At 47.9% G+C, this 18,015-nt stretch overlaps 2 protein-coding genes across 2 annotated transcripts in view; one reads left to right on the top strand and one right to left on the bottom strand.

The window, feature by feature from the left end:
* Positions 1 to 18,015, top strand: part of LOC144165217 (uncharacterized) — a 270,867-nt gene that overhangs the window by 118,698 nt on the left and 134,154 nt on the right. Inside the window, exon 3 of the mRNA XM_077695333.1 lies at positions 2,405 to 2,865. Within this exon, the coding sequence (XP_077551459.1) occupies positions 2,405 to 2,865 (461 nt within the window). The remainder of the gene's footprint in view (positions 1 to 2,404; positions 2,866 to 18,015) is intronic.
* LOC144165323 (uncharacterized) overlaps positions 17,601 to 18,015 on the bottom strand; it is a 45,226-nt gene continuing 44,811 nt past the window's right edge. The window contains exon 2 of the mRNA XM_077695438.1: positions 17,601 to 17,826. Within this exon, the coding sequence (XP_077551564.1) occupies positions 17,601 to 17,826 (226 nt within the window). The remainder of the gene's footprint in view (positions 17,827 to 18,015) is intronic.

Genomic DNA, 18,015 nt, shown 5'->3' with positions numbered 1-18,015 from the left:
TAAAAATAAATAATTCTTAGGGCCTCCATATGTTTATATATGACGGCTTGGAGTGCATCCAGTATTGCATGTATGCTAAAAGGTTACGCGTACCTCAAGGGTATCTGTTTACGCTCGCGCTTTGTAAGCTGTATTTCCCACACTGCGCAGCATGGTCATCTACGTGGCGAGCATAGTTATAGCCCCATTTTATACCACTCTCCACCGTAGATGTCCCTTTCCGGAGTCGCGTATAGCCACGGTCACGCGCGGCGTCTCTCTCTCCCTGACATTCATTCTGCTATGCCTCGCGCTCTTGGGCGGAAAACTTTGCCACGCACTAGACAGCAATGTCTCTGGAGAACTTGGTGCTGGGCCTGTTGGTTGCGGTCTAAGAACATGACTAGTACCGCTAAAAACGGCTCACAAGAAAGAGGCGCTACACTTAACTGTGTTTATTGGCAAAGACTACTAATGTTACTTTAAATGTACGACGCTAGTTTTTGCTAATAAACAGTGTAAGTTCGCGCCCTACTACTTTTGTGTCCTTTCTTAGCCCTACTAAGGATGTCCTTAGTCATTTTCTGTGCCCACAAATCATTAGTGTCCTCAGTCTGTGACGTCCTTGCAGTTCGGGAAGGCAAATCTACAATATCCATAAACCCCAACACAGCAAATCCTACCAGAGAGCTCACTTCGCCTGACTGACCTCTTCCCGGGGCGAAGTGGCTCTGATTTTTTTACTCCTTTATTTATTAATTTAGACCCCACTGCAGGCCATGGAGGCCCAAGCAGGAGGGGCATAAGGTGGTTACAATATTAATGAGGCAATAATACAAACAGCAAAAGCAGAAACAACAAGAGGCAGTACAAAACAGAGGTCGCCAGGTACAACTAAACGTTTGCTTGAATTAAACCGAGAAAGGTAAGAAAATGTTCCGGTGTTGTGTTCAAATTTATAACTTTGCGGAGGGAAAAGGAAAATATAAACTGATAGGTAAAAGCGAACATTGGGGCTAATGTGAGAGAATGGGATTGACGAGTACGGAGACTAGAAGGGGTTTCAAGATGGTACTCCAGTGTAAAGCATGTTTGCGGGGATAAACTAAATAGAACAAATTAAGGTAGAGAAACGGTCTTCTGGTTTCTAGCTATTGAATTCCGTTGTTGCTCATCACCTTGGGAACAGAATCAGCGCGACGAAATTTATAATAAACAAACCGAGTAGCTCTTCTTTGAGTTTTTTCTAAGTCAATATTCTTTGTTGTGTGAGGGTCCCAAACAGCGCAAGCATATTCCAGTTTATGCCTAAGTTTCGTTGTATATGCAAGTAATTTTACATTAGTTGGCGCGTCTCAAAGCTTATGCCGAAATAGACATAATTTACGAAAGCCAGAGGGAGGAACATTAGTATCCGCAGCCGCTGGTGCTCTGTCGCGCTGCCGATCTTTAATTCCACTGTACGCAAAACTCAGCATTTATCATGCTTTATTTGCTTCGCATCTTAATTATTGCAGTTTGGTATGGTTGACTACTACGAAGGAAAACATCGAAAAAGTTATAAACTTGCAAAAGAAAATCATTCGCAACGTTGCTGACGTTGGTTATCTGACCTCAACGCGTACCTTGTTTCCCTTGTATAATATTGTTATATTTGAAAACATGTAGAACTTCCGAATACTGCGCATGTTTTGTTTTTCATCCAGTACGCACAAATGTTTTCTGGCAGAAACTGCCTCTTTGACGCCCAATATCAAATGTGTTGCTACACGAAGCACAGATGAGTGGTTTGTAGCCCGGTTTCGAACCAATTACAAATTTCAGATGCTCCATCATAATCTGCCGTTTACATTAAACAGTTACACTTTCTTAACATTCTAAGATATGCGACAATGTTTTGTAAGCATGTAAATTGATGTTGCTCGGCTCGCGTGTATAGCTTGTTTGATATGTTTAATGTTATGATATATTTCGTGTCATTTAGATTTTTTTAGTAGCAGTTTGAAGAGTGTTTATTTAATTAACTATGTGGTTAACTGTGTTTCTCGTACAATAGGTGTGTATTTATTCCAGTATCGAAGTTAATTCCGTTAGTTATGAAGTTGTACACCCTGTATTTTCTCTCTGGTCTTCATTCTTATATCGCTCGTATTTTTTTTTTTTTTCTGTACGTGCTGCTCCGCCGTTGCTGTCTTGTAATGGCTTCGGGCACCGTCAAGCGGTGTGAAACAGCTTTTAGCCCAGGAAGCTTCTCAGGAACCTCTGGGAAACTAAAGAATTGAATTGAATTGAATTAACGTGCGAATTTCAGCTTAGACTATTCAATAAAATTTCTCCCAAATACTTATATTTAGTAGCGGTCATGCATGACCAGACTGTCACGAAGCGACCGTTGCAAAGCTGGTGCCCACTCCCGCCACTGCAGGTCCGGCGCGAGGTCTGCCGGCGCGTGTCCACGGCCAACGGCACTCCCAGTCGGCCCAAGCTGATCCGTCGTTTCTCCGCGCCCGACGGCCTGGGCGCCTCCTCGGTTCTGGTGACCCGGCGTTCCCTGCCGCGCCGGGCGTCCGAGAAGTGCATGCTGCTGCGCACGGCCAGCGGGGCCACCATCAACGGCGGCGGCGGTGCGGGCGGCGCCGTGCTCTGCCCCGCGCTGCCCTCGTCGGCGCCGTCGTCGCGCCGCTCGCTGCTGCTCATGGAGCCGGCGACGAAGCCTAGCAGCAGGGCCTCCGTGTTCCCGCTCATCCTGGAGAACGGCCTGAGCGAAGAGGATGAGCGGCCCGGGGGCTCGCCATTGGCGCCCGGCGAGGGCGAGGACAGCTACGACTCCTCGGCCTCCCGCTCCAGGCCGCTGTCCAGGGCCACGCCGGACTCCACGGAGACCAGGTGAGGACGGCGGGCTCTCTGGACTTCCTCTTAGTCAACGGTTCGACCGAAGTCCGTCTGGTCAGGTTGGGAGTTTATAGCAAAGTTTCGGTCACTGACCTAATCAAATGCAGAATTTGTGGCGTTTCGGGACTAATGCGGCATCTATTTTCATACGGGACCCATACAGGATGTTTGTTCATTGTGAGCAAGGATCCAGTACGGAACCCGAAACTTAAAAACAATTCTGTATTTGACTTGGTCTGCTACCGCAACTTTGTCATGAATCTCCTGCCTCTTCTGTGTGGCAGGAGATTCTTGCGCATCTTGCGATGTTCTTGCGCATGTGCGCCAGTCCAGACCACGTTATTGCGGGATACGTGAAATAGCCGCTTACCTCAAACGACATGAGAGTGAATATTAGTCCAGTAGTCGTGTCGTTACCTATATATATATATATATATATATATATATATATATATATATATATATATATATATATATATATATAAGAGAAGAAAAACTTCGGACAAGGTAAAAGCACGATTGTGGCCTACGTTTCAGCACAGAGAACTTGCTTTCCTCAGGGCCTATATATATATATATATATATATATAGATCTGACGAAGGCCGGTCCCTCGGCCGAAACGTTATTAAATCTGTTCTCTTTTTTTACCGTGGTCGAAACCATTTTTGTGTATATATATATATATATATATATATATATATATATATATATATATATATATATATATATATATATATATAGTAGCGGGCATGTCGTAATCGATCGAGTGAGTCGTCTATTCTCGGCAGAGGATATACGTCTTTTTTGGTGACTTGGTTCAGTTTGCGATAATCGACGCAGAATCTCAAGCTGCCATCCTTCTTTTTGACCATGACGACGGGTGACGCCCAGGGGCTTGTCGATGGCTGAATGACGTCGTCGTCTAGCATCTGGTCCACCTGCTGCCTTATCGCATCGCGTTCTTTCGCGGACACTCGGTAGGGGTTCTGCCGAACCGGTCTTTCATTTGCGGCAGTAATTATTCGGTGTTTGACCAACTGGGTTTGGCGGACGCCCGACGTCGACGAAAGTCCTCCCAAGTGCGCAGGCTTGCTTCCCAATTCTCGAACCACGTTCGTGCACCGTCCTCAAGAGCAAAATATGCTTGCTGAAGCTTTTGGGTGGCACTCCACTGGTTGAATGCAGCCACACGCTCGAACTGTTCAAGCCAGTCCTCAACGTCTTCGTAATCCTCTCCTTGGAAGTGGGCGGGTTCGCGCGGCTGCTGAAAAGTCACCGTAGTAGGCATTGCCTGCGCCATTACCTCTGGCTGAGAAGCGTGCCTTCTTGATGTAGACTCCAAGAGAGGGCCCTGTTCTGGAGGAAGGCCGAGTTTCCGGCGGCTACACCGATGAACCGGAGTGTGGACGGGCGAATGTCTCTCGGGGCTAACGTCCGGGGGCGTACGGGGCATCGGAAGCACCCTCCACCAGTGTTGCGTCCTGTCAAACAGGGGCGCAGAGAAGTTGTCTTGGCGAAGACGCAGGGGCAAAGTATTTATTAGGCGAGGTGCCTAACTTGCCAGAGGAAACACACAGAGCACCGGTTGGTGGCTAGCAATATGGCGACCACGAACCGAGCACACGAGCCGCTAGCTAACGCGCTCCTTCGTCGTCCTCTGCTGTGCCCATCACACGGCACGTACCCACGCGGGGGATTAGCATGTCTGTCCTACTTAATAATGCTCTCATCCCACAGACTGGCACGTGACAATATATATATATAGCGAATCAGAATAGGAAATGAGGGGCTCGCTGAAAATAAGACAGAAATAAGAATTGGCAGTCAAGAAGACCTCGGAAAGCAAAGGAGAGGATGTAGTAGCTTAAGATACAGAATTTGGAAAATAAGAAAGTGGAGAAAATGCCCGCCAGGTGGGATCCGAACCCACGACCTTCAGAATACCGGTCTGGTGCGATAACCACTACGCTACCGGCGGGGCTACTTTAGCCTCCACTTTCTGGGGTATTTTTATTTAGGTGTTTTCGTTTCCTGCGCTTGGAGGTGGTAGCCAGCGCCACTCGGACTACTCGGGGTGAAGGAGACCTTCTTTTTAACCCCCGGGCCGTAACTCGAGCGTCTACGACATGTCGAGAGTGGTCGACCAGCGTTGAACCCTCTTAAGCTACCTATGGCACCAAGACTGCCAGAACAGTGGCCCTCGCTATGCATGTAGCGAATCAGAATAGGAAATGAGGGGCTCGTTGAAAATAAGACAGAAATAAGAATTGGCAGTCAAGAAGACCTCGGAAAGCAAAGGGGAGGATGTAGTGGCTCAAGATACAGAATTTAGAAAATAAGAAAGTGGAGAAAAAAATATATATATATATATATATATATATATATATATATATATATATATATATATATATATATATATATATATATATACATTTGCTGCGAAGCACGAGGTGGCGTCTGTGGAAGGGGACCAAGGACATCAGCATCCTGACGTCACTTGCCGGGGCAGAAAGCTGGGCACTGACGGCGACGGTCATTTTCCCGGAGCAAGCAAAAAATGAAAGGTCGTTTGTCGCGAGATTTTCTCAACCAAGAATCGTGGGGTAGAGCATTAGCTATGGTCAGCCATAATCGCAATCGTAAATGCAGCGCGGTGCACGCAGGCTGAACAGTATTTGATTCAACTGTCCTCACTCTATCCACTTTCGCGGTTATACTTTGCCGCAACGCACCGAAATGACCATCGCTGCGTCAAGGCGAGCGAACTGGACGAATAACGTGGCTTGACATACAATTAGGATAAAAAGTGCCACCTGCGTGGTAAAGTTACATTTAGACAACACGCAATTGCCAAGAGTCGTGACTGCATAGCTGAACACCACTACCCAGACCACAATTTTGGAGCCCAATAATAATCTAATGTCGTTGTCATCGCTTCGATTTGTGTTTTTTATCGCATTGGTCGGTCATTGAGCTGCGTTGGGGTGAAGCATATCCACAGGCTATCTGCAGAAAGAAACAAGCACAGCCTCAACGACGGTGGGACTAAGACACGAGCACCGCATTGTTTTTCTGATGATTTTAACCGACGAACAGGCGGAAACAGTTGGTGTGCACCTTACCACGCTTCTTCAAACTTTTGCAAAACAACACCATCTGAGTTTAAAACAAGTGTCAAGGAGAATACTGACCGATGTTTTAGGGCTTCTGGAATTTTTGATCCCCAATGTTTGTTCTGACAGCATCACTAATAAAATCGAATCATTCGCCGTGGTTATATCTTTCCAGTTTCTCCGTATTCTCCCTGTTCAACTATTCTTGGAACTGAACATCCATTCCGTCAGTGCTCGCTATACCGTAAAGCGTTTTAACGCTAGGAATCTGTGAACTCGTCCTGTCTCATTTGGTGTACAAGCGCGTTCAACCTGCGTTGTCCAAAACCTTTTCCTCCAAAACCTTGGGCTAATGTGTGCATTAGGACAGCGCTTGTGCGGTTGATAAACCCCTCTGGGTTGCGGGCGATCTCACGTTGGCCAACCGGGCGGATGCATCGATGATAGACTGACGGTACACGCCTGCGGGGCATGCGCAGTTTTAGCGGCAGGAACTCGATCGGCCATCCACTGCAATACCTGCAAATGTACGCCACGGCCTGCTGTGTTAATTGGCCGGGCGTTGCAAGGATGCACGCACGAAAGAAATTTTTGAGGCGTATACTTGATCCTCACGAAGGGCGAAGCCTGTGTCAGCTCCACTTCTGAGGCCCTAGTGAACCTTGAGATAGCAATTCTAGACAAGACTCTTGGGTGTGATATTTAGTCACCTTTGATTGCGCTGGCTTTTGTTTCGTTTTCTTTATGGATAAAAACGGCTGCACGTCTTGTTCCTGGTATGGCATTACATTTTTACTTCATCTTTTACCGTCAATTTTTCGCACATGCATATAATGCTATTTTTTAATATACGTTCCCTTGCTGAACAAACCAAAGCCCCTTTCTTAAGAGACACATCGTCGAAACACAAAGTTTTCTCCCATCTAGCGTGAGTCGAAGTACGAAATTCAAGTTCCTTCCACCGCGTCGGAAGGGCGCAGTCGGATAGATGTCGGCTTCATAACGCCATGGACCCAGCTTCGATTCCCACCACAGGAACGGTTGTTTTCTTGAGGCGTTCTTTGTGTAAGTTGGCTTTCCTGCAGTTGTTTATGGAGTAACAAATAACGGCAGCAGAATGGCATAGAAAGCTTCGCTTTGTAAAAAGCTGTTTGTTGGTTGGAGCCGTTCGGGCTGGCGCACCTACTTTTGTGAACCTCTACGCATCGTTTTTCTTAGTCTCTTCCCCTACGGTCACTCTGCTGCCGAGCGGCTTCGAAAGAGACAAACGCACTGAAAAACAGGTGCAGGGGTCCTTAGGTCCCCGCTTGAAGGATTTCTCAAGCAACCCGTTCAGATATTTTGCTTCTAGGCTGCAGTAATAGAATCTCTACGCATCGAGATCACAGCGAGGCGGGCGGGTTTTCTGCGCGATATCACACTTCTGCAATGCTCGCTGGGTGGCATAAAATTCAATCCGTCCCCTTGCTACTTTACAGCCATTCTTCAGCGCGCATAAACTATAGTTCAATGCACGAGTCGCTTGTACTGAAACCGCCTGCTAGCGCTGAGTGCCACATTTCTAGCGTCGTTTATTCCTGGAACCTTGGACGCTCCCTCCAGATCTCGCGCGTTCTCCTAAAAAAATGCGCTTTTGCAAGAGTATTAAGTATACACGAGCAAAATCGCTTAACTCTTTGTTTGCACATCACAGTCGGGCACTTACCTGCCGAGTTTGTGGTGCTATTTGTCGCGGAAAGGTGAATACAGGATCTTTTCTTTTCGGTGTCGAAACGCGCCATGATCTCTATAGGAATCGCAAACGCCCACGCATTTCCGACACTCCGTTTCGCAACACACACAATGTTTGCTCGCAACGAGCAAGATAGAAATGCCTAAGTAATGTACACATCCCTCGCATTGTTATCCTTTTGCTATGTAGACCATGTGCAACGACTGCTTATGTGAAAAGCGCAGGTGAGAGATTTTGTCTAAATCAACGTGCCTCGCGCATCAACTAATAAATATTTAAAACTATAGATAACTTTAAAATGTTCTAACATATGCGTGACCAGAATGAAAGGAAAGAAAAAAAATAAAGGTGTTTTGACATTTTCGTTTGCGACGTATTTCTGCACACGACACAGGCGGAAGAAATTGCGACGATAGTGACCGCATGGGAATCCGCTTTTAAAAATTAAAATTAGTAGCGGCCTCAGTTTCGTGCACGCGTTTGCTTCTCTGCTTAAGACAAACAGTCGCAACGTCGGCAGAAGGTTCATGCTCGTGCTTCTTTTCGTTTTCTATATATGTACAGACGACGTAGCGGTGCATAGGAGTATGATGCGTTTTTTGTTCCATTGCAACAAAACCCGTTTCGCTCTAGGTATCATTCACGCGAGCAAGTCAAGCTGTGAATAAGATTGCGATTGTTTAAAGAGTGAACAGGCAAACTTGGTTATGCTTATCGGTGTTCTGCGCGCTTAAAGCCAAGACAAAAAAATCGCGCCAATCCACCCCGTGAATGTGGTTGGAAAGCAAAGCTGTCAACGGCTCCCATAATGATTACCCATGCGACTTTAATTAAATTCACTCACATAGCTCTACAAATAGCAAAACCAGAGAGAAGTTAAATGCACTTAACCACACCATTTATTACTTCAAAGAGATATTCTTGTTAAGTGTAAATGAATGCATGAAGCATGAACGGTGTTTGGTTGAGTTGTATTGGTGTAGCACAAGAGTGCAAACATTTTTTATAAAATTAAAGTAACTTCCAACCCGGTGTCAGACGATCTGTCTTCTCCGTCTCTGCGCCACGGACGGAGGCGACGAGATTTGCGGCAGAGAAGATGGAGGAGGAAGAAATACTTCTGTTCTGATTTCTGAATGGCCCAGAGTGGAGCCTTAGGGAGTGATTCCTTCTTCTGTGGGGCCGATATGAAGACCGCGCGGCCCGTGTTCTGTCCACCCGCTGAAGCTGGGTAGGTAGAGAGGGTCTGGAGAGCAGCATCTCCCATTGCTCTTGTTGGGTAGTTGACGGAAAGAGTGGAGGGTGCTCAGGGCTTAAGTCGCACACCCCGATTACAGGGTGGAGTGTTCGTACTTCGGAGCAAAATTTACATTCAGCGTCGTAGCGATTCGGATACATTAAGTGAAGACGCGTAGGCTGTGGGAAGGAGCCCGGATTGTATGAGCCGTAGGGTAGTTTGTTGTTCTCTGGAAAGGTCAGGGTAAGGCGAAGGTACGGTCTGTCTCAGAAGGCGATAATGCTGGGTTATCTCCCTGAACGTGACAAGCGGGTGACTGTCCTCGTGCAGCTCCATAGCACGGGAGGTAAAAGCGCAAGCCTGTTGGGTGGGCGTATTTGTTGGCCTCCATTGAAGCGCGAGGGAGTGTCCAGATGACCTGAATAGAACCGTTTGGGGAGTGGGTTTTTAGCACGCGCAGTGCAGGTCAGGACACCCAACCCTACTGGTAATTCCAGTAGGCTTGCTGGGAATCGATGACTACCCTCCGAACCCCTGGTTGAGCGGAAGTCAAGGTGATGGGTGCCTCTTCTGCTGCCGTCATTTCGTGGTTCCTAAGCGAGGTACACGCAAGGAGGTTGGTTCTGGAGGTAGCCACGATGATGGCGTATTGCTGCTCTCGAGTTTTGGAGGCGTCTGTGTAGATAACTGCATGATCCACACCGAGGTTGGTGTTTAGCGCTTGAGCCCGTACTTTTCGGTGACCCTCGTCATATGAGAGGTTCATATTTCTAAGCAAAGGGAGCATCTTTAGTTTTAGTCGCAAAGAGTCTGGGAGTGCGTCAAGCGGAGTGACATTCTGGGCTGCCCAGCCAATCTGGTGAATCATGCGGTTACCGATCGCAGTTCTGAGTCGGACCTTCGGGTTAGAAGGATGGCCTTCTATCAGCTCTTCCACCATGTTGTGGAGCCCCGTGCTAGCAGCCTCTGTGGGGACGCACTCATGAGCTGACCAGTGGCCTGCTCGACCGCCTTTCTAATTATTATATAAAGCATCTCTATGTCTTCCTTGTCGAGAAGAAGACAGGGAGTTGACGTAAGTAACTCTCGAGAAGACGAAAGCTTCATCCGGTACCTTTGAATTAATCCAAAGGTACCGGATTCATTTAGGCCTCGCCTCTTGGTGGCAACTCGCCTGATCATGTGTATGGTTTGAATAATGCTGTTTTTGAGGCGCTGCAAGGAGTCGTCACTCTTGGTGTTAGCCTCGAGATGTAGGCCCAGGATCTTGATGCTGGGGCTTGGAGTGATGGCCTGGCTATCAAGGAGTATTTCAATGTATTCCTTGGTTTGGCGTGAGGGCGGACGACAAGGAGCTGTGATTGTTTACGTGAACATTGAAGGCCACAGGCTTTAGCACACTGGCGTACAAAAAGTGAGATGCTATGCAATGGTGTGAGCTTCCTTTAATTTTTGTAACTGTTAGCTCACAGTTACAAAAGGTGCGCACAGGGCCGCTAGACGGGCGTGACTGGTCGCGTGACGCTTTCACGTGGCATTCAGCGAGAACGCAGGGGGTAAACCCGTAGATGTGCTTGGTGAGTACACCACCTGTCTTCACAGTCTTCGCGTGGGCTCGTAGCTTAATCGGCAAGACATCGGGCTCACGCTTCGTTAGGCTATTAGTTCCAGGTTCGATTCGCGGCAGTGGCAGTAAATTCTTTTATTTCTTTGCGGGAGTTTTCTGGTGACACCAACGGTCGCGAAAGAACCCTTGGGGGGTAGAGGTAAAAAGCTTTGCTTTAAAATACTGCTTAGTTGGCGGCATAACCAGGAATGAAAATAATATGACACCAGAATACAACCTTAACATGGCAGACCACATGCAGGACGAAAGCATTGGTGGCAGGGCTTTTGTTTTCATTCGAATATCTTACACGCATTGGAAAAGCTTTAAAGACAAACTTCCGCGAGTTTGTTTGCTTTAGTACATGCCGCATACCAAAACAACAGCCCCGAATGAAGGAAGAGAAGGGCGAGCATTTGTTTTCGTTTTCCCTGTGACAGCAGGGGAGATTGAGCAATCCGTTCTCGCATGCTCGCACGCGCAGCGGGAAACGACGAGATTGCGCCGTGTGGGTGGGTCCCGTCGCGCGTTTCCCTCGGAGAGCGCGTCTTAACCTCAGAAGGGCCATCAAGACAAAATGCAGCGTTGTTCAATTTGAAAGGACGAGTCTTTCGTTACTCATCCAGCTCTATTTCAGCCAGGAAAGGCATTTGTTCGGCCCAAAAAGGCAATAAACATGAGAAAACTTTCAAATTTCAGGCTGCAGTGGCGCAATATGTGCTAGCCCTGGAAACGCAGTTACCAGTGTGTTAACACTTCGTTAGCATTCAAGTGATACATCCAAATGAAGCCCCACTGCAATCGCCGTGGGAAGTTCATTGATGGCTGCCGAGGTTGGTGGCCCGCAATCCTGCAATTACGTTTCCGTAAGGTTATACAGAAATCACTGAAAAGTTGCTTGAGAGTCGCGCCTGCTTCGTATGTTTTGGTTAACATCTGCGGTATATTTTCAAGTTCGCCATAAAATTGCTATAGTTGCTATCGAGACAAAGAAGGCTATTAAATGAACCAAGCCTGCATTCTTACTTCATGGCCGCTTTAAGGGACCCTGCAACACTTTCGAATAGTGCTTTCAGTCTTTCCTTGGCGTGTGGAACCACTGCGAAAGCTGTAGTTATCGCCAGCAGGTAGCGGTACTGCGTGACTAGCTCCTCACACTAGATAAGCTTCAATTCCTGCTTTGTTTTTGTGGCTCTTTGTTTTTAGTTGCTATCAGAAAGCGTTCGTTGCTGCAACTGAAGGAAAACCGGCCAACAGCCACTACACGGGCTTAGTGACGTGATTTGAGCCGCTGAAGAACGTCAAGACCGGAAAAGACAGAAACATTTTTTGATCGAGCTTACAAGTTATCTGATGGGCGTAGATAGAGCAGTAATGTTTGGCTGAGGTAGTTTGCAACCCTCTAATCTAAGTACTGGGTGTGTTGGGTTCTGCAAGCATTTAAGATTTCAAAAAACAGGTGAAGAAAGTGTTTCAGGGTGCCTTTAAAAGCAGAACAAAGAGCGCTGAACAGCAGGGCGCACGGGTGAAGCGACAAAAAGAAAGGGCCTCTTTGATATCCGGCGACATAGCATCCTATTCGGAACCTGCTAGGTCTGCTCTTATAGTAGAACCGCGTAATGGGATCGAGTTTATAGTTTTAGCATTGCGGCTAGCGTACGCTACAACAGCGGCGGCAGATACCAGATACCGGGACTTGACTGCGCATTCGCGCGTCGGGACAGTGAAGCGGGCTTCCCGTCCCTGGAATGAATCAGAACATTGATTGATGATTGATTGTAGGGTTTTAACGCGCCAACGCAACGCAGGCGATGAGGCGCGCCATAGTGGAGGGCTCCGTATAAATTTTAACCACCTGGGGATCTTTAACGTGCGCCGAAATCTCGTACACACGGGCGTTTTTGCTTTTCGCCTCCATCAGAAAAGCGGCCACCGCGGCCGGGAATCGAACCCGCGACCTCGTGCTCAGCAGCGCAACGCCTTAGCCACTGGGCCACCGCGGCGGGTATCAGAACATACTTATTCGGGTCCCGGCATAGTGTATGCTAGCCGCAATGCTAAATCTCTCTAATTGCTCAGCTCAAGGACGCCCGTTTTATTCCCCGCCGAGACGGCCGCCTTTCCGATGGAGGCTAAAAGCATAAAAGCCCGTGTGTTCGAGATTTCGGCGCACGTTCAGGATCCCCAGGTGGTCAAAATTAATCCGGAGCTCTCCACTACAGCGCGCCTAATTGCCTGTGTAGCGCCGGTGGGTTAAACCTCATAATCAATCAATCAATAAATCTCGCTAATGCTCCGGTGGACCATTACAAATCGCGAGCCGAAGTAAAAGGAGGTTCTCCAGTGCCAGTTGCGAATCTCTGTCTGTTAAGGGCTGGGACGTCTGCTCGCGGCCTTCCCTCCACTTGTTGGAACGTTTGTCGGTGGGCAAAAAATGTAGACGCGCACCAAACGACTGATAGTCCTGTTGACTTTCTTTGACTTTCTCAAACGTTATAAACCACAGTTTACCATAATAACCTGGGTAATTTCGGCGTTTATTGACATCTCAGGAGTTGGTTATCACGCTCCATCGCTGGAATGTTGAACTTTTCGTCGGCAGGTTCGTTCATTCATTCATTTATTGTACCGTCAGGGCTTTACAGCACTGCAGAGGGGAGCGGGCACTGACGAACAGTGTACAAGATGCAAAAACACATCAATAAGGCACAGCAACATTTTCAAACAAGACGCAACTAACATCAAAATGCAACTGTTCACAGAATCATAATTCAATAAAAAGCAAGTAACAAAAGTCAGCCTGTTACACTGTCAATGTTGTAAGCCAGTACGTAAAAGCATAACCGTCACCTATACCTGGCTGATCACATGTCAATGTTTGACACGCCGGCCCTACCAGGAGGAACTCTGTATATTGGAAACCATCTGCTGCAGCCGTAGCAGGTTCTCCAATTCAGTGCCTCTTTTCAGTCGAGGCACGGGGTTCGTACAATCGATCACTGTTCTGTGCACTAGTCATAAATGTAGAATACGGCACTAAGTTTACGTTCAGCTTTCTGTCCGCTTGAAGTGACGCTTAGAAGGTGCCCAGAGTGAACTCTTCGTCAGATGCCTTCGGAATGCGTGCGCTCGTACGTATGCGCCACGTCATCCCCGTCGTCGTCACGACCCGCCGAGCAGAAGTGACAGCGGCGTGTGCTACCTCCGGCGCCTCAAGTCATCGGCGCTGGGTGGCAGATCAATAACGGCGACATTGACGCGCCGTCCAGGACTGGCGTCGGGATCCTTGCCATCCTGGGCGTCGGTGACTTGGCACCCAGCGGACCGTGGGTCGCGTTCACGCTCTGTCTCATCGGGAGGAACAATATACGTCGTCCGTTCCTTCCGCTGGGAGGAGGGGCCGATGTGGGAGGGGTAGGAGTGAGTGCTTGCGAGCGTATGAACGCACCAATCGCGGGCGGGTCATCATGTTCTCCCGCTATATTAATGGCTCTAAGCAGAGAATAGTCTCGAAGGTCTTTTAAATGCAGAGCATTTCAGTAACTCACGATGTCACCGGCGTTGACGTCCGTAGTGCGCACCCCTCCCTACTATATAAAAAAAAAATACTATCCGGTGCCCGGTTTCGATCCCTCGACCCTGCGGGCGGAACGCAATGTACATGGTGCTCTACCCACTGCGCCACAAAGCCGACACAGAATAGCACGCTACGAACGCGCCTTATATCGTTGACTTATTCAAATTACTGCTGACGAGCGCTCTCTCTCGTCAGCAGTTGCCACAAGTGCAACAACATTAACGTAACGCAAACTACTTAACGTCGTGCGCCCCAGGAAATGCTCTGCATTTGATCGTGCCCCTCGCGAGGGGGATGTTTCACTGCGTCTTCTCTCGGTCGCGGGACCCGTGGCACCATCTGGCGGAGGCGCGGCACAACTCGTAGCACTTTGAAAAGTTTCCCCGTGCTTCCTGCATTTGTCTGCTCAGTGATCTCATGCCCGCGTGCGGGCAGGAGTGCCGCGTATGTGTGAAAGACAAAAGTCGTGGATAAAATTTAATTTTTTTTCACTTCAAATGAATTAAAAAATCCTTATTTCACTCTGAAAACTCTGTGAACGCCGCGAAAAAAAGAAAAGGAACAAAAACCCGCTTCGCAAACCCGTCAGTATCGCTGCAACATGTTGCGCGCGCTCCCGAAAATGTCGAGCTGTCGAGGCTAATTAGGCACGAAAATGCTCAGATTTCGCGCACTTTGCTTGTTGTCCAGAGAACGTTTTGTTGAATCTTCTTGGTGCTCACGCCGTCGCAGACGTTTGAACGTCCGCTAGTCGTTGCTAGCCCTGTTTGCGCGTCGAGCTCATAAGCGAAATATTTCATTCATTAGCGCAACTTTATGCCTTCCAAGTTGAGCACCGTAGAAAGAAGAAACATGTTCAAATAAAAACAAGCACACTTTCTGCATCTTATATATAAAAAATGTGTTGTGAGTTTCAACCTGAATCGAAGCGCACTTTACCGATAATCCATCACTGAGTAAATAATGCTTGCACATTTAGTTTACTTTTCGCTGATAATCCCGAGTTGCGGGCAAGGTACTGGGGTATAAGCTAGGACGAGTTGGTAATTCATCATTGGGTACAGCACGAAAAATTTCATAGACGCATACGAGTACACGAGACGGCGCTCTGTTGCAAGACTGCTTACAAAGCTTCGGTAAACGAGGTAAAAAAACTTCGAATTCAAATTGAAGTTTTTGGGTGCTTAACGCGTTGAAGCTACACATACGTTATGAGGCGTAGGAGTAGTGACGGGCTCTGGATTACTTTTGACTACCTGGGGTTGTTTAACGTGCGCCGAAACCTCAACAAACGGGCGCCTTTTTTTCCCCTCCATCATAACGCGGCCGCAGCGGCCGGGAATCTAACCTGTGCCCTTGGGCTCAGCAGCAGAACACCTTAGCAACTGATATAAGAAGTCAAGGTGATAGGCCTTATGAATGCACCCAAGTTATCTAATTGTTTACGTGAGCACACGACGCGCACTGGCAAAGTGCATAAAACTTCATGGTACCAACTGAGATTACAACGCTTTCGCGAAGCAACCGAGTGGGGAGTGACTGGTGGCGCAGGCAACCTGCAACACCAATCAGTGATGGTTTAATGCGGCGACAAAAATTATCACACGTGATCTTTTCTACCGCTACATGGCGCGGGAGCTTCGTCTTCTAGCTGAAAAAATGATTCTAGCACGTTTTCAGGCCACAGCATTAGCGAAAAACACCTGTCTAAAGCCTACGATGCACTGCAGTACCAACTGCTGAGTCCATAGAAATGTCGACGACACTCTTCGTAGATGTAGGGAAACTTTTGTGTTTCGTCTCCATCTTCTCGAGTCAAACCTGGAGAACAGTTATAAGTAGCTGTTGTTGCGGATGATACCTATGAAGACTGCAATGTAAAGAATTTTAACAATGCAATGCTCGACAACATATATACGCGACCACTGATGTTGTAATAGCCAATCAATGGGATGTTTCAGGCTTTTTTTTGTAATTCCAAATATTCGTAATAGTTTGTCTAACTCTCTATAGATAAAAATATGGGACAATGTTCATGCAAGTCGGCACTGTCACTGACGCTTGGGGGCCTGCTTGCTTGCACGTGTACTGAGGCTTAACTCGCGCAGTGGGCACAAGGAGAGCAACAGTGATAGTCTAAGGGCCAGGGTGGGATCACGAACATAAATCGTTGTCCACTGGTGGCATGGTGAGAAATGAATGCTCGTGGTTGAACGGCGTCTGCAGGCGTGTCAATGATATAGGTCGTTGCGCGAATGACACAAGGGCAGAGCGGGCAAGTTTCAAGTGTCTTCGATATTGCGGCTGTGGAGCTTCAAGCGTGGAAGCCATGAATTGCTTCGACAGTCAAGGGGAAAGATCTACGAGACTGTGTCGACGCGGACAGTCTTTGCAGTCCGCTGCGCATTCCTGTTGGATAAACACACCATGGCGGGTTTGTGAGGCAGTAAATCGGCTGTGAAAGCCGGCGTGGACAACGACAAATAAAAATGAAAATTTTGTGCTGTTGAGCCTATTTATGCCACAATTGTCGCACGATCACATGGAGAATCACCAGTGAAGCGTGATGAAGGCCAGTAAGATGCCTTTCACCACCGTCTACCGCTTCGGACAAGAATTTCCGACTACGGCTTTCCAGCAGACCCAAAAGGAAGCGACACATTCGTTCCTGAAATGGGAGCATTTGGTTCTGAGCGCTGCTCAGGCAGTGTACAGCAGTTTTTCTTGCGCTTCAAATAGCCCGACTTTTGTTTAACTTGAGTCCTTATATGGTGCGCGCGCAGTTCAAACCAACAATGACGGTAATGATTACAAGCGTTTTTTGTCGGCTTCGCAGCATTATGTTTAGATATTTATTTATTTTGAATGCCCTAATGGCCCGGAAGGGCATTACATAGGCGGGGGAGGATGCAAATAAAACAAGGTTACTCGACACATATGAAGACAAACTACAACGGCAGTCAGACACCTGTGCACTCAGACATCTGTGTAAAAGGTTCAATTTACAAAAAAAAAATGAAGAGAAAGAGAAGAGTAAGAGGGCAACTGACCTATGCAGTGCATGACACCACTGAAGCAGGCACTCGCGGGGGTCAGGTTTAGAAATAATTCACTTTTCAAAACAACAACAACAACAAAAACAAATCCAAGAAATCAAAGGGCTGACAAAAGTGGCATTTGTGCATCTGATAGATTTGAAAATACCCTATACATTTAAAACCGCATCCGACGTTCTGCCCTGAAGATGGAATCCATGAGTCGGAAATACCATGGTATTTAAACATTCGTACTACACGAACGGCCACAGCATCAAAGGTGCGAAGCTCTAAAGCTTCCGACGCTCTGAGCCACGGCAACAGGTTACGACATGTATCGGCCGGAAGAGAAAGTTTCTCGTCGAGGCGGCCTCGTCGACGTGATCTCGGATTGCCCAACGACGGGGGCAGCTGTTTGGTCGTCAAACTCAGGTGCGACACACTGCCCGCGCGAGGGTCCGGAAGAGAAGAAGGGCGGTCAGCGGGCTGGAACCTGCCCGCAGCGCACAAAAGGCGTCGCCCGGCGGGGAGCGCTTGTATAAATACACAGGCGCATTCGCACCCTCGGGGTCGGCCGGCCTGTTCTTGGCAAGCGAGCTGGCCCCGATCTCGACCCGCAGTCGGCACACAAAGGCACCGTTGCCGTGCACCCGCCTTGGCGTTAATTGCGTGCAGTGGTTTCAAGGGGGTCCTTCAGCACGTCAGCGAGAAGAGAAGGCACCTGCGTGACACAAGAATCTGTACTTTTCTGGGATAATTTGTGGAATTTTCCGTAATGCTATGAGAGAGGTGTTGAGAATTGGAACTAAAACGCACTGCTAGTTTTAGCAACGGAGGGTTACT

This window comes from Haemaphysalis longicornis, unplaced genomic scaffold, assembly GCF_048455015.1.
Source record: "Haemaphysalis longicornis isolate Haplotype H1 unplaced genomic scaffold, Haemaphysalis longicornis Haplotype H1 scaffold_14, whole genome shotgun sequence".
Taxonomy (NCBI): Eukaryota; Metazoa; Arthropoda; class Arachnida; order Ixodida; family Ixodidae; genus Haemaphysalis; species Haemaphysalis longicornis.
This window is presented reverse-complemented; position numbering and strand designations above follow the sequence as displayed.